The 25,635-nt window shown below is 47.5% G+C and overlaps 1 protein-coding gene across 2 annotated transcripts in view; it reads right to left on the bottom strand.

Moving 5' to 3' along the window:
* SCARA5 (scavenger receptor class A member 5) overlaps positions 1-25,635 on the bottom strand; it is a 103,778-nt gene that overhangs the window by 73,897 nt on the left and 4,246 nt on the right. The window contains exons 2-3 of one of the 2 annotated variants that reach the window (XM_019636108.1): positions 25,083-25,195; positions 493-621 (exon numbers count right to left, since the gene is read on the bottom strand). In XM_019636108.1, coding sequence (XP_019491653.1) covers positions 493-621; positions 25,083-25,195 — 242 coding nt within the window. Of the gene's footprint in view, positions 1-492; positions 622-25,082; positions 25,201-25,635 lie in introns of both variants that reach the window. The other variant, XM_019636109.1, reaches the window with a different exon arrangement.

The following is a 25,635-nucleotide window of genomic DNA, read 5'->3' on the forward strand; positions in this document are numbered from 1 at the left end:
CCATCCCACCCCAGTAATTGCAAAAGGGCAGCAGATTGACCCCAGCCCTGATTAGCCTCAGCAGCAAAGTGTCTCATAATGATTTTCATCACACCCCAGGAGAAGGAACCCACCGTGTTCTGTGTAAAACACAGTGCAGAGCTCCAGGGAGGCCCAGTGTAATGCCCAGTGTCACACAGTGATACAGAAACGGTCAGAAGCCACTCAGAGTAAGCAGGTCTCTGCTCCTGGACTCAGATTTCCCAAGCTCACATAGCCCCTGCCAGCAATTCATCTCACACGAAACAGGCAATGCTGCTAACATTGATGCCAGGTTGGAAAGACCAGCCAGCTTTCCCCTTCGTGGTTTCCATGGTGAGAAGGGCAGTGTTCGGGCTCACGATTATGGGAGTGAAGCGCCGAGGCTCCAGCTCTCCAGTTCCCATCTGCTCTCACTTCCTATGCACTTCCTTCCGCATCCTTAAAGGCCAAGACAGGAAAAGTTGCTCTTACCTGCTAAGATGAAGATGCCCACGAGAATCAGGAAGACCAGCAGGTAGAGCCCCAGGACAGCATGCTTCAGGGCTGACAGAGAGCCCAGCTGGGTGCAGCAGCCACCGGCCCTTCGTTTCTGGCATGGACCTAAACAATAACGGTAGGAAGAGGAGGAAAAAGACACTTGAAAACCTCATAAGCTTTGACTCTCTTTTGGTCTTATCTCTCCCTGATGCATGAAGATGTTCATGTGGAGCCTCTCCTATACCCTCTGAACATCTGTAATGCAGCTGTAACCATGGGGAGCTTTTCAGAACCATGACAAGCTTTTCAGCTTCTAGCTGTCCTCTGACCGACCCTCTGTGCTCTTGAACAAGCCAGACAGGCATGTCCACCACTCATGTGCCCACATAAACTCACCCTCCCGGAGCCTGTCCAAGCAGCAGAGAAGCTCAAATAGGCTGGAATATGTGTCCTTTATAAAGCATCATTGTCTCATGTGATCTGGGGAATGTGGAGAGAACATAAAAGAGGGGTTGCAAACTCCAACTTCTACAGTGGCCAGAAAGGGATGGAAATGAGCGAAGAAGGCCAGGTGTTATCGCTAGCACCTCTGTGGCCTTCAGGGTTCCCTGGGGAACCAACAGCACATGCCTGGTCTGGGAGAGGTTGCAGTGTAGGAATGAGAACCGGGGATTGCCCGATTCCAAAAATTTCAAGACAAGACAGAAGTGATTTTGAGAAATCTCCCTGTTTTTAGGTGTTAACAGCGAATTTAAAACAACAATAGCAGCAACAAACAGGACAATAAGCAAAAAACACTAGGGAGCCTAAACCAAACACATTTGCCTCTGGGTCTGACCACTTGTTTGCAATCTTGGGTTTAGATTTACATGAAAACATAGTAATTTCACCCTGTGAAACTACACAAGGTTTATCAGCTTCTGGCTAAAATGGAACAGCAAAATATCCACTCTCTACCAGATCTTACGAATCATTTTGTCCAACCCTTTAATACAAATAAAGGACATCCAATGTTAGTGGCAAACTCTAGGTGAGACCCAGGTGCCCTGACTCCCGGTCATCTTTCAGCTGGACTTCTTCAAGGCAGCCTTCTCAGATGGCTATGCAGAGGCCAGGAAGCTCACTACGCTCCATCTGCTATGTCAATTGATAGTGAATAGGAAGGGATGCCCTCCCACCCAGATCCTCCAGCAGGGCAGGTAAGAATCGATGGAGGGTGTTTTTTTCAAAATCTACATGCTCCTATTACGCTTATTCTCAAAGTTAGCAACTGGAGCCTGTGGCAGATGGAGGACGGTGTGGCAGCAGAGGGGCTGACAACAAGATGTTGAAATAATTGATATGTAGAAAATGTTTTTAAAGATGGCGTGTTTACTAGTCCTTGGTAACTCTGGGTTCCTTATTTTAGGGGCTACTTATTACCTCTCAGGTACACCAGCACCTCTATGGCTTTCAGAAGGTGTGGTTACCATGAGGGAAATGGTGGTGACGACGTTGGAGCCCCGACTCCCCAGAGGTATGGTTAAGTGAGGCACATCTTCCCACTCATTTACTGCATTTTATTGAAAATACTGCTGTTAAAACAGCTAAATTTCAGAACTACTACATCATATTGCAACATTGGGTACAATTTGGAGCAAGTTGTCGAGAAGTACAAATTCAATTATCATTCTCATCAACCCTTAAATGTCAGCAAATTTTGAAGAGTTAAACTGATTTTCCACTAAGACTTGCATCTTTCTAACTCACCCTAAACTTCCTTCGCGGGAATTTTTCATCTCTTTCTACACACTCGGATCTATAAACTGTTTTGCTCCTAAATATGTAGGCTTCTTGTATCATTTCTTTCTTTCTTTTCTTTTTTTTTTTTTTTTGGTGAGAGCTGCTGGCTGTCTGGTTGCAACATATTAGAGAAAAATCTGTTTCCTTGAAATTTTAATTAAGTTCAACTATATTCTGTTATCTGTTCCAGTTCCAGTAGAATCTTGTTTTTTCTGGTGCATTATAACAAGAAATCATTCCCAAAAGTGGATATAAATTTTTTTACTTGACACTTTTTTATTGAGGCACAACAAGGCACTATAACTTGCCTGAACCTGAGGCAGTTAGTTTAGCAAGCTAAATGTTAATACAGTTAAGGGTTAAGTACAATCAACATGCACTCATAGCTTGACTACATCACAATTTATAAAGTGCCAGATTAGTGCTAACTGTCATTCAGTTTGAGATTTTCACCTTGTTGGGGTTGCGGGGGTGGAGGGGGGGGATGCGGTGAGGGGGTAGACAGAAAAGTAAGGCCCTCTTTATTCCTCTAGGAATGAAAACATTTTCTTAACCCAGTCATAAGAGCAAGGACTACTTTTCCTTTGATCCCACTAATTAGAACACCATCCCTTTATTGTCAAGTCTCTACTGACTTTCAGGAGGAGGAAAATCACACAACCAACAACACTGCTAACTTGAATCTTACCTTTGTTGTCTGCTTGTGTTTTGCTAGCTCACTGTAATATTGGGACAAACAGCAATGATATCGCTTTATTTTTTTCCCCATCAGAGAAGAGTAGCTCCCTTCCCCTCTACCTGAGGCTTCTATTTAATAGCCAACACTTACTGGTGACATCTCCCTTCATCAACTGATACACATGACATCGACCTTCCTCTGAGGGAACTCAGTTCTTTTAGCAAGACTTGGTTACTTTGTACAGTAAACAAAATTGACTTTAAATGGAACATAATAAGGGTTTCAAACAGAGATTTTCCACAGATGGTTAGATAAACAGAACATGAATGTCCTGGCAAGATGGTTAGAGAATTTGACTATAAGGGAAAGAAGACAATTTAGGGGAAAGACAAGTTACTAAGTCTTCCCCAAACACATTTACTGACTTTTTAATTTAATATGGCAGCAGCGTGTTAGCTGGATAAACCATTCAAATAATTTAAGCTTAGTGGAAGATTAAAAACACTCCAAAACAATATCATCAGTAAAGCCAGGGCAAAAAGTATACTCACTTATTTGTTTAAAAAAAAAAAAGTCAAAGAAATGATCTATCAAGCCATGAAAAGACATGAAGAAACCTTAAATGCATATTACTAAGTAAAAGAAGACAATCAGAAAAGCTATAGATTGTTTGATTCCAACTATGTGACATTCTGGAAAAGGTAAAGCTATAGAGACAATAATACAATCAGTGGTTGCCAGGAGTTGGGAAGGGGGAGGGATGAACACGTGGAGCACAGAGGACTTTTAGCACAGTGAAGCTATTTTGTATGATACTGTAATCATGAATACATGTCATTATACATTTGCCCAAACCCGTAGAAAGTACAATCCCATGAGTGAATCCTTACGTAAACTATGGACTTCGGGTGATAATGACGTGTCAATGTCGGCTTATAACTTGCAACGAATGTACCACGGTGTGGCAAGATGTGGACAGTGGGGGAGGCTGTGGTTTTGTGGAGGCAGGGGGTACATGGGAACTCTCCGCACTTTCTACTGAATTTCGTTGTAAACCTAAAACTGTTCTAAAAATAAAGTCTATTCTTTTCAAAGTAAAGGTTTCGACTTATAGCTTGTTGGGGTAAAACTTTCACAAGTGTTGACTGAACACCCACCGTCGATGGCCCTGCTGTGGTAGGCAGCCTTCAAGATGGCCCTGCGCGATCCCTGCCCACCTGTGTACTCTCCTTCTGCATTGTACCAGGATTGGTTTGTGTGACCAATGGAGTAGGGAAGAAGGGATGGCGTGTCACTTCTGAGATTAGACAAAAGATACTGCCGCTTCCTTTTTGCTCACTCGTTCTTTCTTGAAACATTCACTTGGGGGAAAGCCAGCTGCAACATCATGAACACCGTATAGAGAGGTTACATGGTAAGGAACTGAGGCCTTCAGCCAACAGCCACGTGAGCAAGCTTGGAAGCAGATGTTCCCGCCAAATCAAGCCTTCAGATGACTACACCCTGGCTGGGATCTTGACAGCAGTCTCATGAGATACCCTGAGCCAGAAGTACCCAGCTAAGGCGCTCCCAGATTTCAGCCAAATTGTATTATGTATAAACATATTTCTGAGCAACATTTTGATGTAAAAAAATTAAAATCTTGGCTTTCCTTGCACACCTGTGGCTTCCTCAGAAACTGGGTTAGGAAATAAATTTATATAGTTTTAAGCTGCTAAGTTTTAGGGTCATTTGTTATGTGGCAATCAGTTATGTGGTAGCTAATACACTTATGTTAGACTTTGGACAATTCAAAGATAACAAGCCACACTGGGGAGAGACTTTGTCAGGTTGTTCACCTCCATCTTCTCAGTTCCTAGACCAGTGCCGGGCACATAGTGGGCACTCAAAAAATATTTGTTGAATAAGAGATTAAATGGCCACTGCCCTTCAGATGCTCACCTCTGAGGAGAAGGAGACATGGAAACAGGTAACTATTATACAGGTGTGAATGACTATGTGGGTAATATGAGAGATGTGGCACAAACGAAGGGTTGCATTGCAGAAGCAGTGATTCATTCTGTGTTGGGAGGTGGTCCTAGAGTCTGCATAAAGAAGGCAGCAACTTGGCAGGGCTTTGATGCACAGGCTTTTCTAGATGGGCTGAAATCCACTATCGTTCCTCTTAGGCTTTATCATCTGATTTATAGCTATCTATTGGAAAACTGTGACTTTAAGAAGAAAAATTTCTTCCTCCACGTGAGAAGAATTCCAGATAAAGAACTGGATAAAGACAAAGCTGTTAGTTATTAAACATAGTTATTTGTAGACATGGTCACATACAAGACCAGATCGAGGGGGGAAATGGCACACAAGAACCAAACTCTTCCAAGATCTAGGAGAATCACAGGAAAGGTTTTTTCCATCTTGCAGTGGCCTCCAGAAATGAGGATGCCATCTCAGGAGATCAGAAAGCTAATAGAAGGGGACTTGAGTGATCTGAAGAGGGCAAAGGCAGTGGCTTCAAGAGAACAAATAGAAACTAAAAAATAAATGCAAAGTGCTTGCAGAACAGGTCACCAGTGCCAGGCTGAGATGTTGTTTGTTTATCTCAGCATGGAACACATGCTTCCCGATGGGCTGGAAGCAGTTGGATAGACTGTGTTACCACTTCTAGGCTCCCCATCCGCATATGGCCTGTGCAATTTTGCCACAGCTGTGTATCCCTGGGCTATTATTTTCTTTGTCACTCCACATAAAACTTGAATTTATTTGTGAAGGACATTTTATATCATCATAAGTAGAAACTTAGTGTCATTCTCTCACACATGAAAATACCTAACCATTAAAATAACAAATTTACACCCATACATCCCTTCAAGCCCTCTTGAGAACCACTGTAGACACATTCAAGAAACACTGACATTCATACAATTAAATCCAGCTCACTGACAAATTGCAAGAAAAAAAAATTGATGCACTCCAAGGAGATTTCATTTATAGAGAAGCAAAACCAAACTTTTTAGATATTAGATTTAGATATTTAGATTTAGAATATGCTAGAAGGTAGAACATTAAAGATGATGTGCCAGTGAAAGAACCACATCAGAACTTTGTACACACCTCTAGCACTAACCTCATTATTCACAATTGCCTATTTACATCTCCATCTGGCCCACAGTGTCTAAAATGTCTTCTGGGGTGGGCGTCTCCCAATGATCTCTCTCTACCCATCAACCAGCACACAGCAGACCAAAATAAAGTTCTTCGCAAGAACAAAGACATGTGCAAGGCATTTATTTTTGCTGCAAAAACCAGCTCTTACGTTTGTCTTATGCAAGTAGTTGACACATTTTTGTTGGCTGTAAAAACATATTTTTGAGCAAAATTTTGATCTGAAATAATAAACAAAATCTTGGCTTTGCCCGCGCACTCATGACCAGATTGCCACTTAGCACCCAACTAGGTAAACTGTGGGAACAATTCAATGGAACTAAATCAACACTTAAATCCTGGCTAAGTAGCATAATCACACGTGGAACTTCTTAGACATCCCGCAGCCTGAGCTCCACCCCTAGATGTTCTCATTTTGATTCAATGATGAAATCACACATCTATGGTACGGAGGTATACAGTCCTGGAGCGAGGCATTTGTCATATCAAAAGAGAATGTGGAGACACATTCTTGGAAAATCAGTAAAAAGTCTTACCACTTTCAGAGCTTGGTTTATTTATTTTTTTTTCATTTTGATTTCTTTTTAATACTACATATTCAAAACGGAGTTGTCACACACTATTTTAGTATTATTCCTGGAGGATAAAATTGTGAAGGGTTCCTTTTAATCAGGAAAACAAGAGTAGCAAAGAGCTTTTGCTAAAATACTGTCTTGTGGAGGGTGGGGAGATGCTTGGGAGCAAGGATTAAAGATCAGAAAAGGAAAGTTTATCTGAAAACCACTCAGCCCCAGACAGTTGAGCTGAGGATGATGAGTCTGGAGATTGCCCCCCAATGTCAGTGCCACACTGCAGTGGGAGCTTCAGAACCTTTGGGTCCCAGTTTCCCTAACACTCCCACAGGGGTACAAGTGTGTGTTTGGAGCCTGGTAGAGGTAGATTGAAAGGCTGCCTGTGTCAGATGTGGACTGGGAGACCATGAGAAAGCATTCCAAGCTATCCCCTTCATCAGTTTAGCCTTTCCTTGAAAAACTAATTTTTCAATTTCTTACTCATAATTTTAGAGCATTTTGGGAATTATCTGTTTGAATTTACTTTCCTACCATTAAAAAAAAACAAACTTGTATCTGACAGGAGTGGATATTTACTTATTTCCAAAGAACCTGGGTCTGAACAACATAAAAAAACAGGATGTGATGATTCAGTTGTCACCTAATTGAGTTTTACAAAGGACACAGAGTTATTTTCTTTTTGTTCTCTTTGATCCCACAGCCTGGTAAACAGCAGGTGGAGATAAGGTTTTATTTCTGGGAGGGACCTCAGAGCTTCTGTCATCCAAGGTTCTTCTTAAACCCTGAAGGCTGACTTCATTATCCTCACTGGTTACTCACCGCTCATACTGTCCATTGTAATAGGCAGCCCCAAATAACCTCTGTCTTTGAAGCTGCCATCCTTTTCTGACTTTAAGGGAGACCTCTGTTTACTTTTCCTCAACAAAGGGAAGAGGGTGTGAGGCAGGGACCCTGCAGAGGACAGCCAACTGCCTGCAGTTTCACCTGACCTGAATCTGGGATGGTCCTGAACCACTCGCTGGAGCACAGTGAACACCAGTCAGCTCCGTCCTGTTGGACCACAGACCTGAGTCTTCCAGGCCGATGGCCCCATGAGTGCATCAGACAAAGGAGAAGACTCTTCTGCATGATTAGATGAGTCTGAACCATCCACATTCATTTCTAAGAAAGGGAGAGGGGGTGGCAAGAAGGATGGCCTTCATTTTAGATGTTAATGATGACCTAGGACAGTTTTTCCTTGTACTTCTAGAGATATAGTGTCATTTTGTAACTTCCCTGCAACATGAGTTGTTTTTCTCAACCCCTCAGCTGTAAGAATTCTTGGAAACAATCAAAGGCTTGTGTGCTTATTTTCTGCAGGAGGCAAGCAGGAGGAGGAAGGGACTCTGGGTAGTGTGCAGACGATGTAGCAACTGAGGCTGAGGGATGGAGACAGCAAGGACGGTGGGAGGGGAGATGAGGCAGTCAAGGTGAGTGGACTGGTCTCTGTGACCAGGGAGCAAGGGAGGAGCCATGGAATCCCCAGGAAGAAGAAGTGAGACCTGGGGCTGGCAGAAGATGGTCGTAGTTACCCAACTTGGGTAGTGCATGAAATGAAAGAAGTGCCGTCTCAATGCAGAGACTCAAACAACATCAGGCTCAGGGTTCTGCCTAAATGCAGTCAAGAGACCCTCCTTCTATAGAGTGGCCCTGGATCCCTCTCAAAAAGAGTCCCAATTCCTGTCCTGGTCCCTTCTCAGATGAAATAAATCATCTGGTGATGTGTTTACCATGTGGCAGCTAGCACTCAGCTATTTCCATTTCTAAATGACTACTGCTTCCAGGCAGCTAGTGCCTCTTCCCTCTCATCTCCTGGTCCGCCTTGGTTTGATGAATTGGCCTATCCTCAGGGCAGGAATGGATAATGTTTAACACTCCTTTTCGCTCCTCCAACTTCTATCAGCAACTGAGTTGGAAGGGCTGTCTGGGTATCTGGTTGTAAAGACAGGAAGGCTAAGACGCCAACCCACGCCACCCGGATGGGCCTGAGCTGGAAGTGTCTCTGAAGCCTCCAGGCTCAGAAGCCTCCAGCTTGGTGGCCTCTGCACTGAAAGCTGAGCAGGCTGAGCCACAGAAGGGAATTCAGTGGATCTGAGCAAAGACGATGGACCTCTGTCACCTGGTAAGGCCTGAAACCAATAGTTATCACGTTGGGAAATTATGGCTAATGATGGTATAGCTAATGATGTGAATAGAATTGCATTCATAAATCAATTAATAAAAATACAGATTTGTTAAGGGTCAGCTCACAGAGGGCAGGGTCTGTGAATCATCCCTGGATCCCATAGGTCCTGCCATATAGCAGGTAGTCAATTAACATCTATTGGCTGTTTGTAGGTCAATGAGACTAATAACTAAACACAGATTTAACAAGCACTCCAAGCCATTGTTTAGGCTTTTAAAATAACGTTTTCTAGCTTCTGTGTTTGATGCTTCAATATTTTGGGGCCTTGCTGACTCTGGGAAAACTGACCCTCCCAGCATTAGCCAGATAATAAAGGACTCTCCTGCAAGCTAGCCTTTTATTTGCAAACCAACCAAACCACAGCCCACAGCCAATAGTCACCTCCTTTATCAGCTCTCACACTCTGGGCTGATAGCCACCTGCACTAATCACACCAGGGCCACCAGGTACCAGATGGAATAGCCCCTGTGCCCCAGAGCCCACTGAAATGATCCAAACTAGGCAATCCCAAGTCTGTTTAGCCTGCTTCACCTGTTCCTGCCCAAGGAAACCACAACGAAAACTCTTGCTTATGGTTTCCCATCACTCCCTCTGGCTCTGTGAATCACAAACTATCTTTTCAATGGCAGCTGTGTTTTCATTTGTTGACCTCATCATACCTGAATAATAATAAAACCTGGGCTGGCCAAGTGGCGCATTGGTTAAGAGCTGGCTTGGGATGCCAGAGGGCCCTGGTTAGGGTCCCACATATAGGGCCAGTGACACTGCCCTCTACTGCTAAGGTGCTGAACAACATCTCAACCTTGAGCTGGGCTGCTGTGAGTCACCGGCGTGGGTGTAGGCTGCAGCCCCTGCTGCAGTGGGTTGCCATGGGCTACCGTGTGTAGCCAGCAGCCAGCGTGAGCGGCCAGCAGCCGCAGTGAGCAGCCATCCAAATGCAGGCGACTGATCTGCCTTGCCGAGGAAGAGCGCAATGATGGTGCCAACTTGGGCCAGTGAAGCAACGTCCTCCACAACTAGACTGAAGAACAAAAGGACAGCAACTTCTCTGTTCCCCTTCCCCCAATTCCCCAGCGCTGTTCCCATCCCCCAATTCCCCAATTAAAAAAAAAGTCTTAAAAAAAAAAGGAAGTTAGAGACTAATAAAAATAAATAAATAATAATAATAATAAAACCTATTTTTTAAACAGCTTGGAAATCTCCAACAGTGTGACCCAACAGAATAACAGCGGCCACTTCCCAAGCACCTATATGGGCTGACCACTTAGATACATTCATTCTAAGCACAACAACCATCATGAATATGGTGGCATTACTCCCACTTTGTAGACAATGAAGTTGAACCTTAGAGAGATGAGGTGGTTTGCCCAAAGCACGTGGCAGAGCTGGGATTTTTCAGCCTTGCAGGAAGGAGGAGATGTGAGGTCCACAGAAGGACCTGGTGTGATAATGGGGAATTTGGGGAATGAATGTCACAAGGACAGTTCTTTCATTCATTCAGCGACCATTTCTTGAGCAAGATGTCATGGTTATGAGAGATGACTTCTTACCGTTAGTCTGTTAACACCCATCAGGGATCCCCAGTATAAACCCACCTATTTAAGGCAACTCCCCCTGGACACCCTGGAAATGCTTAGAATACTTAAGACATACACTTCCATTTTAATAGATGCCCTTAGATCAGGGTTGGGGGATCCTTATAACTCTGGGGGGAAGAAATGAATTCCTACATTTGGCAGAGCGTACTGAGGTCCTAACGGCACTGGAAAACCAAGATGCTGAGATAAAGCTCACTGGGGAAAAGACAAGGTCTAGCTCACTTTTACTCGTGGACAAACTAAGAGATTATTTTCAAAAAGAGACACTTTGAGGAGTGAATAGCGCTCTATTAATCAACCTGCAGGGAGAGCAGGTATAAAACAAGCTGGTTCCTGCAACCTGGGAGGTGCAATCCCCATTGAGGAAGCTGTCCTCCATTTCCCCTTGCCCTCATTAATCCTCTTCAATATGCCCCCGGTCTGATTGCTGCCATCTGCCTCCTTCGGGTTTCTAGTATGTTCTCTATCTTCCTCGTCTCTCTTCTGTCAATTCCCTGTGCTCCCCAAGAAGACCTGTGGATGATAGAAGTTCTAACCCTTAGTGAGGGGTTAGGAAAGGGTAAGGCTCCCTCTCTGCAGCCTCCTCTCTTAACAGGACATTTTTTTAAGGAAAGTAGTTAATTAATTTTATTAAAGTATAGTTGACATGCAATATTATATTAGTTTCAGGTATACAACATAGTAATTCTACATTTACATACCTTATGATGTTATCACCACGATAAGTCTAGTAGCCACTTTAACAGGACTTTCTAAAGGCAAGGCTCCTTTGGCCCACTATGAACATCTTGGATTATCTTGACTTGAACTGACTCTCAAGTCAGGCAGCAGGAAATGGGAAGGCATTAGGGAGCGGGCAGGCTTTGGGATGCTGGTTAGAAGGCTGGAACCATCATGGGCCCCCATCAGCTCTGCAGCTGGGCCTCACCATTAACCAACAGCCAGGTCTGCAGGGCGCTGAGGAAAGGGGGCAGGCCAGTCCTACCTACCCCATTGAACCCCCTCTTCACCACTCTGCATGTGGAGATTAGATTCCAGGCCTGAAGCCCTAGGGACCCTGGGAAAGATGGGGCATTTCTTTGACCTGAAGTTTGCCTTGAGGTTAGTGTCTTAGGCTTCTCGCAGATGCCGTTTAAGACCCTGCCCTCGAAGAAGCCATTTAAGACCCTGTCGTTGAGCCCCTGTCCAAACCTACTTATGTTTATATCTATTTCCTGCCAGCGGCACCTCTTAGAATAATTCATTCCGTCTGTCCCCTGCATTTTAGCCATTTATTCCCACGGTCCACCCTAGCTTTATCATCAGCCAGACGGTCTCCACCCCCTGAAACTTTAAACTCCAAAAATCTGCTCTCATAGCCCCTCACCGCCACCAGGGACTCCAGGGCCTGGAACCAGCAGAACTGTCATGAGCTCTGCCGAGGGGTGGGGTTTAAGAACTGGGCAGATGTGGCTTTGCATCCAGGCTCTGCCTCTGACTAGCTGAGTGACCTTGGGCAATTTATTTCACTTAAGACTTCAAACTCTCATGGACAAACTGGGAATAACAATATATGTATACTGAGGTTTAATGGAGACAATTTGTTGAAGCCTTGAGCACAGAGCCTGCCTATGCACGTGTTCAATTAAGGAGAGCCAGGTTTTATTATCGCTTCTATCATAACCATTTCTAATGGACACAGCCACACCTTCCCACCACCTCCCCTGGCCTCCTAGCTTCTACAAAAGCCAAAATGAACTCCAGAATTCCTGGTGCTGTAGGCAAAGGCCCCCCACTCCCCTGGCCCACACACCACCTTCGGGAGGGAACAGGGGTCCCTAGGACTTTGTGTGCTTCTGGCAAGACCCCTATCATAAACACTCAGCCTCTCCATCAGTTTCTGCCCCGAGATCAGCCTGACCATCCCCACTGAGTTGTCAGCACTGGCTTACATCAGTCCCACAGAAGCCCCAGGACCCCAGGACTCCCCATCAGCCACTATAATCTCCAAATAGACTTTATCCTCCTTTGACCCCAGCTCCCTTCCCGACTGCGGAAGCCGGCCCACTGTAGCCCCTGAACCTCCCAGACACTCATCCAAAAAACCCTGACTTCCTCAACTTCTGCTCAGAACATTTTTTTACTCTCTTGTTCTAACTGAAGCCTGCTTTCCTTTGTCTTCTCAAGTATGGATTTCTCTCACCCACTCTCATACAACTGGCCTAAGGCTGCAGTAGGTGTTTGTCTTTGCTTCTCATTGCTACTTCCAGAACTTGTTCCCTCTCTTCTCCCTAAAACCCCCAGTTTGGACTCGTGCACGTCACAAGGCTAAGGGACATGTGCTCCCCCTCCCCTGTCACTCCCTCTCAATCTCTACTTCTAACTCCTCCTGACCTCTTCCCGTCTCCTGATTTCACCCACACCCACACTTGAACTGTGGCTGGCCAAAAATGAGATGGGCTCAAAATACAAAATACACACAGGATTTTGAAGGCTCAGCATCAGAAAAAAATGTGTAAACACCTCCATTATTTTTTATAGTGATTCCATATCAAAAAGATAATATTTGGGATATATTAGATTAAATAAAATATAGTACTCTATTTAAATGAGTTTCATCTGTGCCTGTTTACCTTTTTATGTGGCTACTAGAACATTTAAAATCGCATATGGGACTCGTATTACATTTCTATTGCTTTTACCAATAAAAATCCTTTCTTAATCCCCATTTCAAAAGCCCCATGTTATAGCTACCACTCCCATCTTCTTGGCGCGCGCCCTCAAGAACTCTGACTCATGCTCTCTGACCTCAGCGGGACCTAGAAATCAAGGACCCCACTGCCTTTCCACCATCTTTTCCCATCACGTCTTTCCTTCCCTTCTTGTCTGACTTACACTCTATAATCTACGCTGTTCACGCTCTACACCCAGTCCCCACTCCTTTATCCATCTCTGGCTTCCTCACACTCACTCCCCTTGGCAACACTCACCCTGGTTAGATTGAGCCCTGCACTTCCATCCGCAGAGCTGAGCATAGCTGGGGAAAGGAAAAATGCCACCATGGGCCGGCCACGTGGCTCAGTTGGTTAAGAGCTCGCTCAAGAGTGCGAGCCCTAGGGCCGGCTGAGTGGCTCCGTTGGTTAAGAGCTCGCTCAAGAGTTTGAGCTCTGAGCAACAGCGGTTTGAGTCAGCCCGAGCTGACCAGCCGTGAGCTGCCAACAGGTGGCGGGATGGCTCAGCTAAAAAAAAAAAAAAAAAAAAAAAAAGTGCGAGCCCTGAGCAACAGCGGTTCGAGTCCCGGCCCAAGCTGAGCAGCCGCTGAGCTGCCAACAGGTGGCAGGATGGCTCAGCTAAAAAAAAAAAAAGAAAGAAAGAAAAAAAATGCCACCATGTTTATTGGTCTGACTTGAAGCTCCTGATCACTAGACCAAAGTGGGCCCTGATGGCTGTCCAGTAGGCTTGCCACCTGTTTCTCGTCCATTCACACACTCATCTTCTAGATGCCTCCTCTTCCATCCCTTCTCTTCCTGCTTCACTCTCTCCTATGCGACTAAAAAAACAAAAGCAATGAGAAAACGGCTTCCTTAAGTTCCCACCACAAGGGAACCACGGACCTGCATCCAGGCCCTCACGCTTCACCTTCCCTTTTGTCACTGAAGTCAAAATGTCTGTGCTCTGGGCTCAGCCAACACCCCCACCTGCACACCAGGTTCCTTCTTCTCTTCCTTGCTCAGGAACATAACGCCTGCAATTCTGCCTAGCCAACGTCTCCCTCTGTGTGGCATCCTCCATCAGCACAAACCATACTGCTATGTCTTCCATCTTAAAATATAAAGCAAAAATTTCTCCTGGCCTCCCTTTCCTTTTCACGTTTGTCTTCTTGTACAGCAGAACTTCTTGAAAGATTGCACATGTCATTGGAATTAACCCCTGGTCGTCTGCAAAACGTGAAAAGATTCACAGACTCAGCCTGAAATGAGGAGAGCAAGGAAGGAAGTTTATTCAAGAAGACGCCAGCATGGAAGTTGCTGGGGCAGACAACTGCACCTAACTTCAGGTTAGCTTTTTCTTATATAGGAAGGAAGGGGTGGTAAATTTCCTTACAGCAGATGTGACCTATTGATTGAGGTTATTTGACTGACATATGTTGGTTATGTAACTAGTTTCTTTCTGCACATGCTCTTATCCAGAATGCATACAGAAAAACCCGAAGGGGGGCCAAGCCTGAATGTTCATTTTATTTTAATTGTATTATAATGAGGCTAGAGTTCAACTTAATGGACAGGTTTTAACAGTTTGCGCATATGTAAAAAACCAGTTAATACCAGTTGGGTCTTACCTCCTCTTTTTAGGAATGTTTGGACATCTTAGATTTATTTCTAGGGGTGAGCCTGGGCGGTTGCTGGGGAGAGGATGCAGGCCTGGGCAGTCTCCCTTCAGGTTCACTTTTATTAACCTTGTTCTGCCTCATCATCCACTGCATCCAGTTCCCCTCCTCGCGTCCTCTCCTGAACCCACTCCAATCAGCCTCCTCCCCCCAACTTCACTGAAACTGCTCTTGCCAGGTGTTATGGGATGAATTCTGTCCCCGAAATTCCTATGTTGTCCTAACCCCCAGCACCTTGGAATGTGACTGTATTTGAAGATAGGGCCTTCAAGGGTGATTAAGTTAAAATGAATCTTTAGGGTAGGTCCTGATCCAATCTCACTGGTGTTCTTATAAGAAGAGGAAATTTGGACAGAGAGAGAAACACCGGGTGCACATACGCACAGAGAAAAAACTATACGAGGACACAGCAAGAAGGCAGCCATTTGTAAGCCAGAAAGAGAGGCCTCGGCAGAAACCAACCCTGATGACACATTGATCTTGGACTTCCAGCCTCCAGAACTGTGAGAAAATTAATGTCTGTTATGGAAGCCACAAAGCCTATGATATTTTGTTACGCAGTCCAGGCTGACTAATATACCAGGTCACCACTGACCTCCAATGGCTTAATCCAATGGCCAGTGCTCACTGCCCTTCCAACTTGACCTTCTAGCAGCATTGGTCACCCCTTCCTCCTTCAGACACTTCCAGGGCTCAGCATTCTCACTTTTTCTTTCACTCCTTGCTCCTTCTCAGTGCCTTTTACTGCTCCTCCTATCTCCCATCCTCTTAGACCTCTCAGCATGGGGTGAGCCAGAGCCCTTTCCCTGGACCTTTTCTCGTTTTCACACACTCCACCCATCTGTCAGCTCTAATCTAAAAGCATTTATCGTCTAGATTATCCTACCTGGAATTGACCCCAGATCCCCTCTACACTCCACTGATTCTTTTCCCAACCTCAAAGCCAAGGGTCTCCAAAGCAGAGTCTACCTTGGGTCCTCTCCCTGTCTTTCAAGTCAGACTTAACCCCCTGCACCCTGGCTTCTTTCCACCCACTCCACTGACACGGCTCTGCAGAGATCATTAGTGGCTTTCCTGCAGGAAAAATCCAATGTCTTGCTGAAGCTAGAATAAGCAAACTGGGCCTTTTCCTTCCACTGCCTTGAAACCCTTGGCCAGCTTCCATTTGCCTCCAGAAATCCAGATTCCTGTGGATGGTACAGGAGACCTGCTCTGATTTGGCTTTAGCGTCACATAATTAAGAGTTTAGGCTGCAGAGTCAGTGAATTCGGACTCCAATTGCTGTAGATTGAATGTTTATGTCCCCCCAAAATTCATGTTGAAACTTAACCTCCAAGGTGATTGTATTAGGAGGTGAGGCCTCTGGGGGCGATTAGGTCATGAGGGTGGAGCCCCCATGAATGGAATTTGTGTCTTTATAAAAGAGAGCTCCCTCTCCCCTTCTACCATGTGAGAAGACAGCCATCTCTGAACTAGGTAGCAGGCCCCCGCCAGACACCAAATCTGCCATCACCTTGGTCTTGGACATCCCAGCCTCCAGAACTGAGAGAAATAAATGTCTGTTCTTTATACGCCACCCAGTCTATGGTATTCTGTTACAGCGGCCTGAATGGACTGAGTCATCAATTCTGCCTAACTCCGTTACCAGGTGTCTGTGCCTTGGTTTTCTCATATGTTACTTGGGGATAATAATGGGACTCATCTCACCAGGTTGATGAGAGGATCAAGTGAGCTCCTACTTGTAAAATGCTTAGAACAGTGCCTGGCTTCCGTGGAGCTTGATTAAGTGAGTGTTGATTACCTCCCACTACTATCTTTCCACAGCCTGAGTGCTGCTTCCTTCGGCTTGGAAAACCTTTGCCTGCCCTTTCTAGCAGGCACAGGGCTGCCTGTCCTTCAGTATTTAGCTCTGGAGTCTATCCCCGCAGGAGGCCTCCCTTCCTCCCCAAGGCAGGCTGAGGGCTTCTTCTCCCTTCTGACTGCACTTTGCATCTTCTTCCATTAGAGTATTAATCAAATTATAATGCAGGGTCTGTTTACATGTCTGTGTCTTCAGGGGACTTAAGTCCCTTGAGGACAGGAACCATATAACCTTTTATTTCTACATGCACCGCCCACATTGTAAAGCCCTTTCATTTTGTCTTGAACTCATCTCTCTAAGCCTTCCTTTATCCCAGTGCTTATGGATCTGGTGAACAAGAACGTGCTCAGTTATTCCACAAGCAAAGGTGTCTTCCATGTGCAAGACACAGTGCTAGGTGTTGGGGGCATGAAGATGAACCCAAGGCAGACAGTGTTTACCCTCAAGGACTTGTAGTCCAGAGGGAACTTGGGGGCACAAACTGCAGCCTAAGTGTGAATGGACAGCTGACAGGAGCCAGGGAGGCTGGACCAAAGGCCTGGGAAAGAGAGAGAGAGAAGCCAAGACTTCTAGACTCAGTGGGCACCAGTCATGCTGCTTACCACCTGACACCAGAAATCAATACCGGATAAACCTGGGAACAAGGTAAGAACGGAGCTCACTGTCCTGGAAACTTAAAACAGAGAGTGTGGAGGAACTAGAGTGCCTTGGGCAGGTCCCAGGGTGGAAGCAGACAGAGTGCAGGGTTGCCACAATGCTCATCCTAAGAACTAACATTATGAGTGCTCAGTATATACCAGGCACTGTGGGAAGGACTTAAATGTGGAACAACTTGTGCAGCCCTTGCAATCACCCCGTGTCAGGGGCTATGAGTATCCTATTTTACACAGGAGGGGAAGCTGAGGCTAAGAACTTGTTCAGGGTTTCACAGCAAGTGAGAAAACAGCAGGGCTGGAGTCGAGAGCCTGTGCCTTTTTTCACCATGCAATGTCATCCCCACCGTGGAGATGGCAAGACTGTTCAGAACGTTAAATGTAGACTCAGGTACTTGGGGTAGGTGAGGCTGTATGTGGTCTGCAGCAACCGTGTGGTCCAAACCCTGAATGTCCTTCCCACCAGATCACCTTTAGGTAAGCACTGAGCTTGGACCAACTTGGTGCAGGTCTGCAGTGGGGAGGGCGGAAAGAGAGAGGAGCACAGACCAACTAGCGTGACGGTAAAATGACAGAGGGCTGGCCCTTGTCTCATGCCTCCTTATGCCCTTTGCTGCATATAGCTGATGTATGAGACCTGCAGGATGCCTGGAAAACACCTTTCTTGTTAAAAGATGAAGATGAAAAAAATGAAGGAATGACTGAGTGAGGGAATGAAGGGCAGCGATCACAAGAGCAAGGTCCTTGGGTGGGGAGAAATGGGTAATACGCTGAATACTAACTATGACTTGACTCATCACCCCTCCACTCGGGGTATCTCCTGAAGCCCCCCTCCCACGTATGGCTCTGCTCTTACAGCAAGTCCCCCTCCTAGCCAGCGCACCCACTCCAGAGTGTACTGAGCCAGTAGCATTCCCCTGAGAGCCATCCTCACTGCCCCCACTCCCTGGAGTAATGCTACGTAGGACATGGTATAGTTTAGGGGCAGGGAACTTTGGGTGAAAAAAGGGAGCAGAGACTCCTTTTGTGCCCACCTATGTGGGAAGGAGCCCTTGGGGTGTCTGGGCTCCTCTCATTCTTACCTGACCCCTCTGCAAGAAACCAGCCTCCACCCAGGGACAATGAAACACATGCCTTAGCCCTTCTGGTAGCAAACCTCAGGAAGGCCCCTAGGTGCCAACTGCTCTGATCAGTGTGTGTGTGGCCAGCCCCACATACACCATACCACCAGGAGCTCTTGGGACCCAGAATATTCCTTACAGATGCTACTATTTGGGGAATGGGACTAAAAGAATTCACTCAGTTTCCTTGAGTATCTAGGCTTCACAAGGAAGTCCACTAATCAAAACCCTGTTTTCTTTCACAGAAGCCAAGAACCAGCCTTTAGATGCTGTCCAGGCCAGGGGTCCCTGAGAAGCAGCGTGGGTGTTTCCTGGAAGACCCTGGGTGGCAGCAGCTGCTCCTCACCTTCTCGTCTCTCCCTCTCCTTTCTCTCCACATCCCCAAGATTTGCAGGGACTCTCCAAAGGTCAGGGAGGTGAAATGCATGTGTACTGAGGGTGGACTGTGTGCGAGGTGCTTTATGAGGGTTATGTCACCTGATTTTCCCCACAGCACCCTCAGATGAGTAACATTCCCATTTTGCAGATGGGGGCATTGAGGATCAGGGTCAGGGCCCCAGGGAAACAGGTGGCCTACTCAAACTAGGAAACTTGACAGGATTTAGTAAAGGGAGTAGTCAGGGTGCAAGATGCCCACAAGGGCTGGAGTTGTGTCCTCGGGCTGTAACCACCCTCTAGCCCTCAAGTTCAAGGAGGGGAGCAGTCACTGGAACCTGGGAGGAGAAAGCCGGTGTGCAGAGGGTGGCTTACAAGGAGCTGTGACCTTGGGTGAAAGGACACAGCAGCCCAAGGGGACCCTATAGGGCAGGAGCTGGATGAATAAAGACTGCAACTGCCCTTCCACCTTCCCATCTCCTTTCTGGGCAGCTCCCCAATGGCCAACCCCAGTGCGGCAGAGAATGGGGTAATGGTGGCAAGTGGAAATGGAAGGGCAAACAGAAGACACCCTGCACCAAGCCCAAGGCCACACCGCCACTGTGGTCTACAGATTCAAGCCCAGACCCGCCAAATTTTAACGTCCAGGCTCTTGTCACCTCCCTGTGCTGTTCCTCATCTTGTGACGAGACCCCAGACCCAGCCTGGCCCTCACCCCCAGTGATCACACATTTATCTAGCAGTACTTTGCTCTCTGCAGAGGCAGAACCAGGGACAGAACCCTGATACCACCATGGCGCCGCATGAGTTAATGTCTCTGCTCTCTTCTGCTTCAGTGTCTGATTCTCCAACCTGTAGAGGGTGGTGACCCTCCAGGAGGCCCAGCCAGACCCTCCCAGGAAATCCACTCCTACTTTTGGGTGGCTGCCCAGCAGCCCTCAGCTATGCCAGATGAGCTGGGAAGAGTTGATTGATGAGAAGGTAGATGCGGGGGTTCCCCTAGGAGAATAATTTAATTTTATAGGGAAAGAATGCCGGAATGGGGAGCTCGGGCCCTAAACTCAGCCAGCAGCTCGGCTGCAGGCGTCCAGGCGTGGCCAGGAACATGTGTAACTCATTACCTCCGAGAGCCTCCCATTTGTGGCCCGCGGATGACGCCACGAGTGTGGTGGAGGGCCTGAGGCTGCGGGGTGAGCTGACTGCAATATTTTTCTGACACTAACACCTCTCTCTGGCCCTCGGAAAGGGCCATGGAGGAGCCAGGCCCAGCTAAACACCACCCACGCCCAGCCCTCCTCCTCCTCGCCTCCTGGCGCCAGACTGGAGAGTCCTACAGCTGTACAGGCGACAAAAGAAAGGAATGGGAAGGTGAGAGGGGAGGGAGAGGAAGGAGTAGAGGAGAGAGGGAAGGGAGAAGGGCTGAAGAGGCCCAGCTGGGCCGTTATGGTTTCTGTTCAAAGGGAAGTGTCAGTAGGCATCAAGGTGAGAGGAGGCTTAGCTAAAGGACCTTGGAGGTTGAATTCTGCAGTTACTCCTTCCACGTTATTCCAGGAAAACAGGTGGAACCAATGCTTTTGCCTGGTGGAGACATGGAGGTGAGGAGGTCCCTGCTCTCAAGGCTTTCCCGTCAACAGGGGGCTCCTATGAGGATGCTGAGAGCTCCTATGAGGATGCTGAGAGCTCAGACGCAGGAAGAAGGCGGGTCCTGAGAGGTGACCCAAACAAGAGGTGCTGAGGAGGGAGTTGTCCGATGTCATCACAGAGAGGGAGGTGGGAGTGAGCCTTGAAGGATGCAGGAGTTGGGCAAGATGGCTTCTCACAGAGGGGACAGAGAAACCAAGGCAGGCAACACAGTCCTCCTCACTTTTCCTTCTCACCTGGTAGGTGAGAAGAAGGGATAAAGGTAGGGTGGGAGGAGAAGAGAAGGTGAGAAAAGAGAGCAGAGGAGAGGAGGGGGGGAAGGCAGGGCAGAGGAGAGCGAATTGTCAGTGCACGGCCTGTGAAATAACATGTTTACCCCCTAACATCTTTAAATTCCCACCTGCATTAAAATCCAACGTATACCCTAATATCTGGGCTGCATTTCTGCAACTTTGCTTCCCCAGATCCCAGTATCACCAAGGCCAACAGGCGGCTCCTCCTCCCCTCCCCGTCTCCCTGCCTTCAAGGGGAAAATCCTGGAAAGGACTTGGAGCCCCTGTGAGGCCCACCAGATGATACTGTTTTAATTTCCTCAAGGCCCACGGTGGCTCGGGTCTCCCTCCCTGTCCCCATCTCTGCCCACCCTCTTCTTTCCCATCAACCTTCCAGCCTCGCCCCTTCCTCTCCCTCTCCTGTTACACTCTCCAGAGAGGAGGATCAAGAAGAAGCAAAATCCTGGGGAAACAGATCAAATCTGGCTGGAATTTCCCCAAGTCAGAGCCCACCATTTTCCTCTTAGAAATAAAAGGGAAGGAAAAAAATCAAACCAGAGTTTTAGGTGGCTGGTGGCATCTCAACACTAGTCTTTCTGGGTTCCCATGCCCCCTGCCCCACCCTGTACCTGGCATCCAGGAATGAAGAGAGGGGGAGATCCAGATAATTTAGAAATCAGATTTAGAATGTATTTGTTTTGCCACCTTTAGATTTCAAGAACCACTGTGTTCATTCGTTTGTTCATTCATTCATTCATTCAGTAAATACTTAGTGAGCACTTACTACATGCCAGGCTGGAAGACATCAGTGAACAAAACAGAGATGCTGCCCTGTCCCATGAGGAACAGATAGTACACGATAAACATAGTTAATAAGAAAATGACGTATGTGTTAGAAGGACATGGGACTAAAAGAAAAAGGGAAAAGTGGGGCAGGGAAAGAGGGTCAGGAGTGCAAGGGAGACAGAAAGGCCTACTGGGGTAGATAAGATTTGAGCAAAGACTGGAAGAGGGTGAGAGAGTGAGCCGCGGTGGGGGCGGGGCATGGCAGAGGGCCCCGGTGAGCATGCCAGCAGGTTCCACGTGAAGACCGGAGGCCAGCTTGGTCAGGTCAGTGCCTGGGTGTTTACACTCCCTTTGCTGGGCTTTACTCAGGGTGGCACTGTGTCCCAACTTAGGTTTTAAAAGGACCACACCCCAAAGGCAATGACCAAATCTGTTTCTACACACAGAATTTTAGACTGGACAGGACCTTAGACCCACCTGTTCAGCCCCCATTTGGCCAATGAAGAGGCCGAGACCCAGAGGGAGGATGGGCTCTGGTCAGGCCACATGCCCTGGGAGGGGTGAGTCAGCCTTGATCCCACATCTTCCAGCCTCTATTGCCTGCCAGGCCTCAGGTGACTCCCTTGCTAGCATTGCTCTAAATCTGCCCTCTGATCAGGTCTCCCCCCAGTTGGGGGCTTGGAAAGCACAATGGCTGGGTTACTGTTATTTTTCAGTCCTTCTGGCCCAAATGGCCTTTTTCTTCTTCTTCTTCTTCTTCTTAATTTGGGGTTCAGAAAAAGGGAGAGTAAGATGAGGTAAGAGGAAGAGGGCACAATGACACCTCCCACCTCAGGGCACTCCCACCCCGGTGACCCCCACTCTGCCATTCTTCCACTGACACCCAGGCTGGCCCTGGTGGTCCTCCAATCACCCTCACTGTGCTGGACTCCAGTTTTTTCTTGCCAGACAAGGCCTCCCCACTGATAGGCTGGTTGGGAGGGGGCTGGATCAAGGATACCAAAGCCAGTTTGGCCTTTGGTGTTTGTGATGGGGAAGTGCTAAGCCCTGGCAGTCCACCCAGGTCCCCAGGTCCTTCCTCTCTTCCCAGGTGGCATTAACCTGAAAGAAACAGTGACCTGGGGCAACTCAGCTTGTCGTATCTTTCCCTACCTGCCTCTTCTCTTAAAAAAATCACAGTCAGTCTTTAAGGTCTTTTTCAGAAAGCCTTCTCCCTGCTTGACTTCAATAATCACGGGCCGGCCGAGTGGCGCGATGGTTAAGAACTGGCTTGGGATGCCAGTGGGCCCCGGTTTGGATCCCACATATGAGGACCAGTGACACTGCCCTCTACAGTTAAGATGCTGAATAACAGCTCAACCTGGAGCTGGGCTGCTGTGAGTCGCCAGCTCCAGCATAGGCTGCGGCCCCTGTAGCAGTGGGTTGCCATGGGCTACCGTATGTAGCCAGCAGACAGCGTGAGCGGCCAGCAGCCACAGTGAGCGGCCGTCCAGAATCCGGCGACTGATCTGCCTCGCCCGGGAAGAGCGCAATGATGGTGCCAACTTGGGCCAGTGAAGCAACGTCCTCCACAACTAGACTGAAGAACAAANGTGAGCGGCCAGCAGCCACAGTGAGCGGCCGTCCAGAAGCCAGCGAGTGATCTGCCTCACCCGGGAAGAGCGCAATGATGGTGCCAACTTGGGCCAGTGAAGCAACGTCCTCCACAACTAGACTGAAGAACAAACGACAGCAACTTGTCTGTTCCCCATCCCCCAATTCCCCAGCACTGTTCCCATCCCCCCAATTCCCCAATTAAAAAGAAATAATAATAATCACACATACTTCCGCCTACTTTATATGATGGGTAATTGTCCCCACGCCAGTCCATTCCACTGGATCATAAGCCCTTCGAAGGCAAGGATGGTTTAATTTCTCTTTGGAACATCCCTGGCACCTAACCCATAGCTTCACACAGCATGGGTCCTCTAAATATGTTTGTTGACTGGAATCCAGAGAAAGAGCTATAATGGCAGGCATTTTACTAGGATGGGTGAAGAGCTGTTTATCATTCACAAGCCCAGAGCTCCTTGTCTCTTCTCCCTGCTGAGACATCCCCAATCCCTGCTTTTCTAAGCCAGCCAGCTTCCCTTCCTACACTCAGCACTTTGTGGGAAGGAAAAAAAGGGTTGGAGAGTGAGGAGGAGTCATTTCTCATTTTGAGTAATTTCAAAACAGAGGCAGCTAGCAGAGTGGAGCACAACAAAACTTGATGCTTGAGAAAAAATGCTTGAAAAAGGGCTGAGTGATGGTTAATTTTATGTGTTAATTGTGCCGACAGAGATTAAACATTTCTGGGTGTGGTTGGAGGGTGTTTCCTGATGAGATTAGCGTTTGAATTGGTGGACTCAATAAAGCAGAGTCCAATGTGGGTGGGCCTCATCCAATCAGCTGAGGGCCTGTATAGAACAAAAGGTAGAAATGTTCGGTTTTTGCTTCCTGCCTGGCTGCTTGAGTTGGGACATCTCATCTCCAGCCCTCAAACTGCTATCTACACCATTGTCTCCTCTGGTTCTCGGGCCGTCTGCCTGGGACTGAGTTACACCCCCTGCTCTCCTGGGTCTTCAGTGTGCTGATTGTGGGACTTCTCAGCCTCCACAATCACGTGAGTCAGTTCTGCATAATACATCTCTTTATATATGTATGTAGATAGCATACCAGTTCTGTTTGTCTGGAGAACCCTGACTAACATAGACTATCTCTACCTCACTGACTGTAAGTCTTTACAAGACTCTTCTATGAGCGTCATTCTATGCATCTTTGAGATGGGGATGACGCTTTCCTCTCTTACACTCAGAGCAAAGAGGAGTGTATGCATTCATGCAGCAAGCATTTACTAAGTACCTACTAAGTGTCGAGCTCTGTGCTGGAGACACAGGAGGCAGGCTGTTGACAAAAGGCTTTAGGCTTTCTTGGAGGAAGCTGCATCAGTTGAATCTCGAGAGTTTTAGCAAATACCTAGCCCTCAAAGATGCAGTGCCATCTGGGTCACTGGGATGGGGAACCCCTTCCTGTGACATGTCCTGGGGCCTCAGACTCAGGGGCAGGATGAGTATCTGGAGAGGTAACTTTTCTCCTCACGATTGCTTCTGGAAATGGATTGGAGGCTCCTCACCTGAGGGCCTGGGCTAATTGGTTCAGATGCCCTTGCCTGACCCCAGCCTCACTCACTCAGAGGAGAGAGGAAAAAGGAGTCAGGAGACTCAGTGCTGGAAGGCCCCTCTGAACTGAATTATCCTTAGTGCTTTTTCTCACTAGATCATCTATAAAACGTGCGCTCATCTTGCTGACCACACAGGTTTGTTGAGATGCATGAACAAGAAAACACATGGAAAAGGCCTTTCAAAGCATGACGTTTGGTATATGCGGTATTAGGGAGGAGGTCACCAGCACCCTGGAACAATGCCAAGGTTGGGTGTGGGGCGCAGGGCAGATCCCCAGACTGAGCCAAGGGGTACTCACCATCCTCGCACAGGTTCAGCTTGGACAGGCTCCTGCCGTCAAAGGGCTCCTCAAAGATGGAACCGGTGTCGCGGTCGCTCACGGTGTGCAGGTACATGGCTTTATTCTCCATCCTGTCCTGCAGCAGCAGCAGGAGAGACAGCAGGAGGATGGGAGAGGGAGGAAGGAGGCGGGGGAGGGAGAGAGAGAGAGAGAGAGAGAGAGAGAGAGAGAGAGAGAGAGAGAGAATAAGCTGTAGGTGGAAATGGAAATGAACGGATAGAGCAAGGCGCCCACCCTGCGACCCTAAACCTGAACACTGGGACTGCGTCCTCATCAACAGGTGACATCTATTGAGTCCTTAGGACCCCGTTTCCACATCTCCAACTTCCTCAGTGCTTGGGAAAGCCAAGGACCTCTGGACCTTTCTGATGGTGGGATCTGTCCTCTTCCTTTCAACAGCTCTCGATGGGGCTGGAGCCCTGAGCTGAGGGGGCACTGAGGGCCAGGCTGCCTGGGGCCTGGAGGAGCCGACTCTCCTGACCCAAAGAAAGCAGTTTCTGTGCCTCTAGAG

Source organism: Hipposideros armiger, unplaced genomic scaffold, assembly GCF_001890085.2.
Source record: "Hipposideros armiger isolate ML-2016 unplaced genomic scaffold, ASM189008v1 scaffold_27, whole genome shotgun sequence".
Lineage (NCBI taxonomy): Eukaryota > Metazoa > Chordata > Mammalia > Chiroptera > Hipposideridae > Hipposideros > Hipposideros armiger.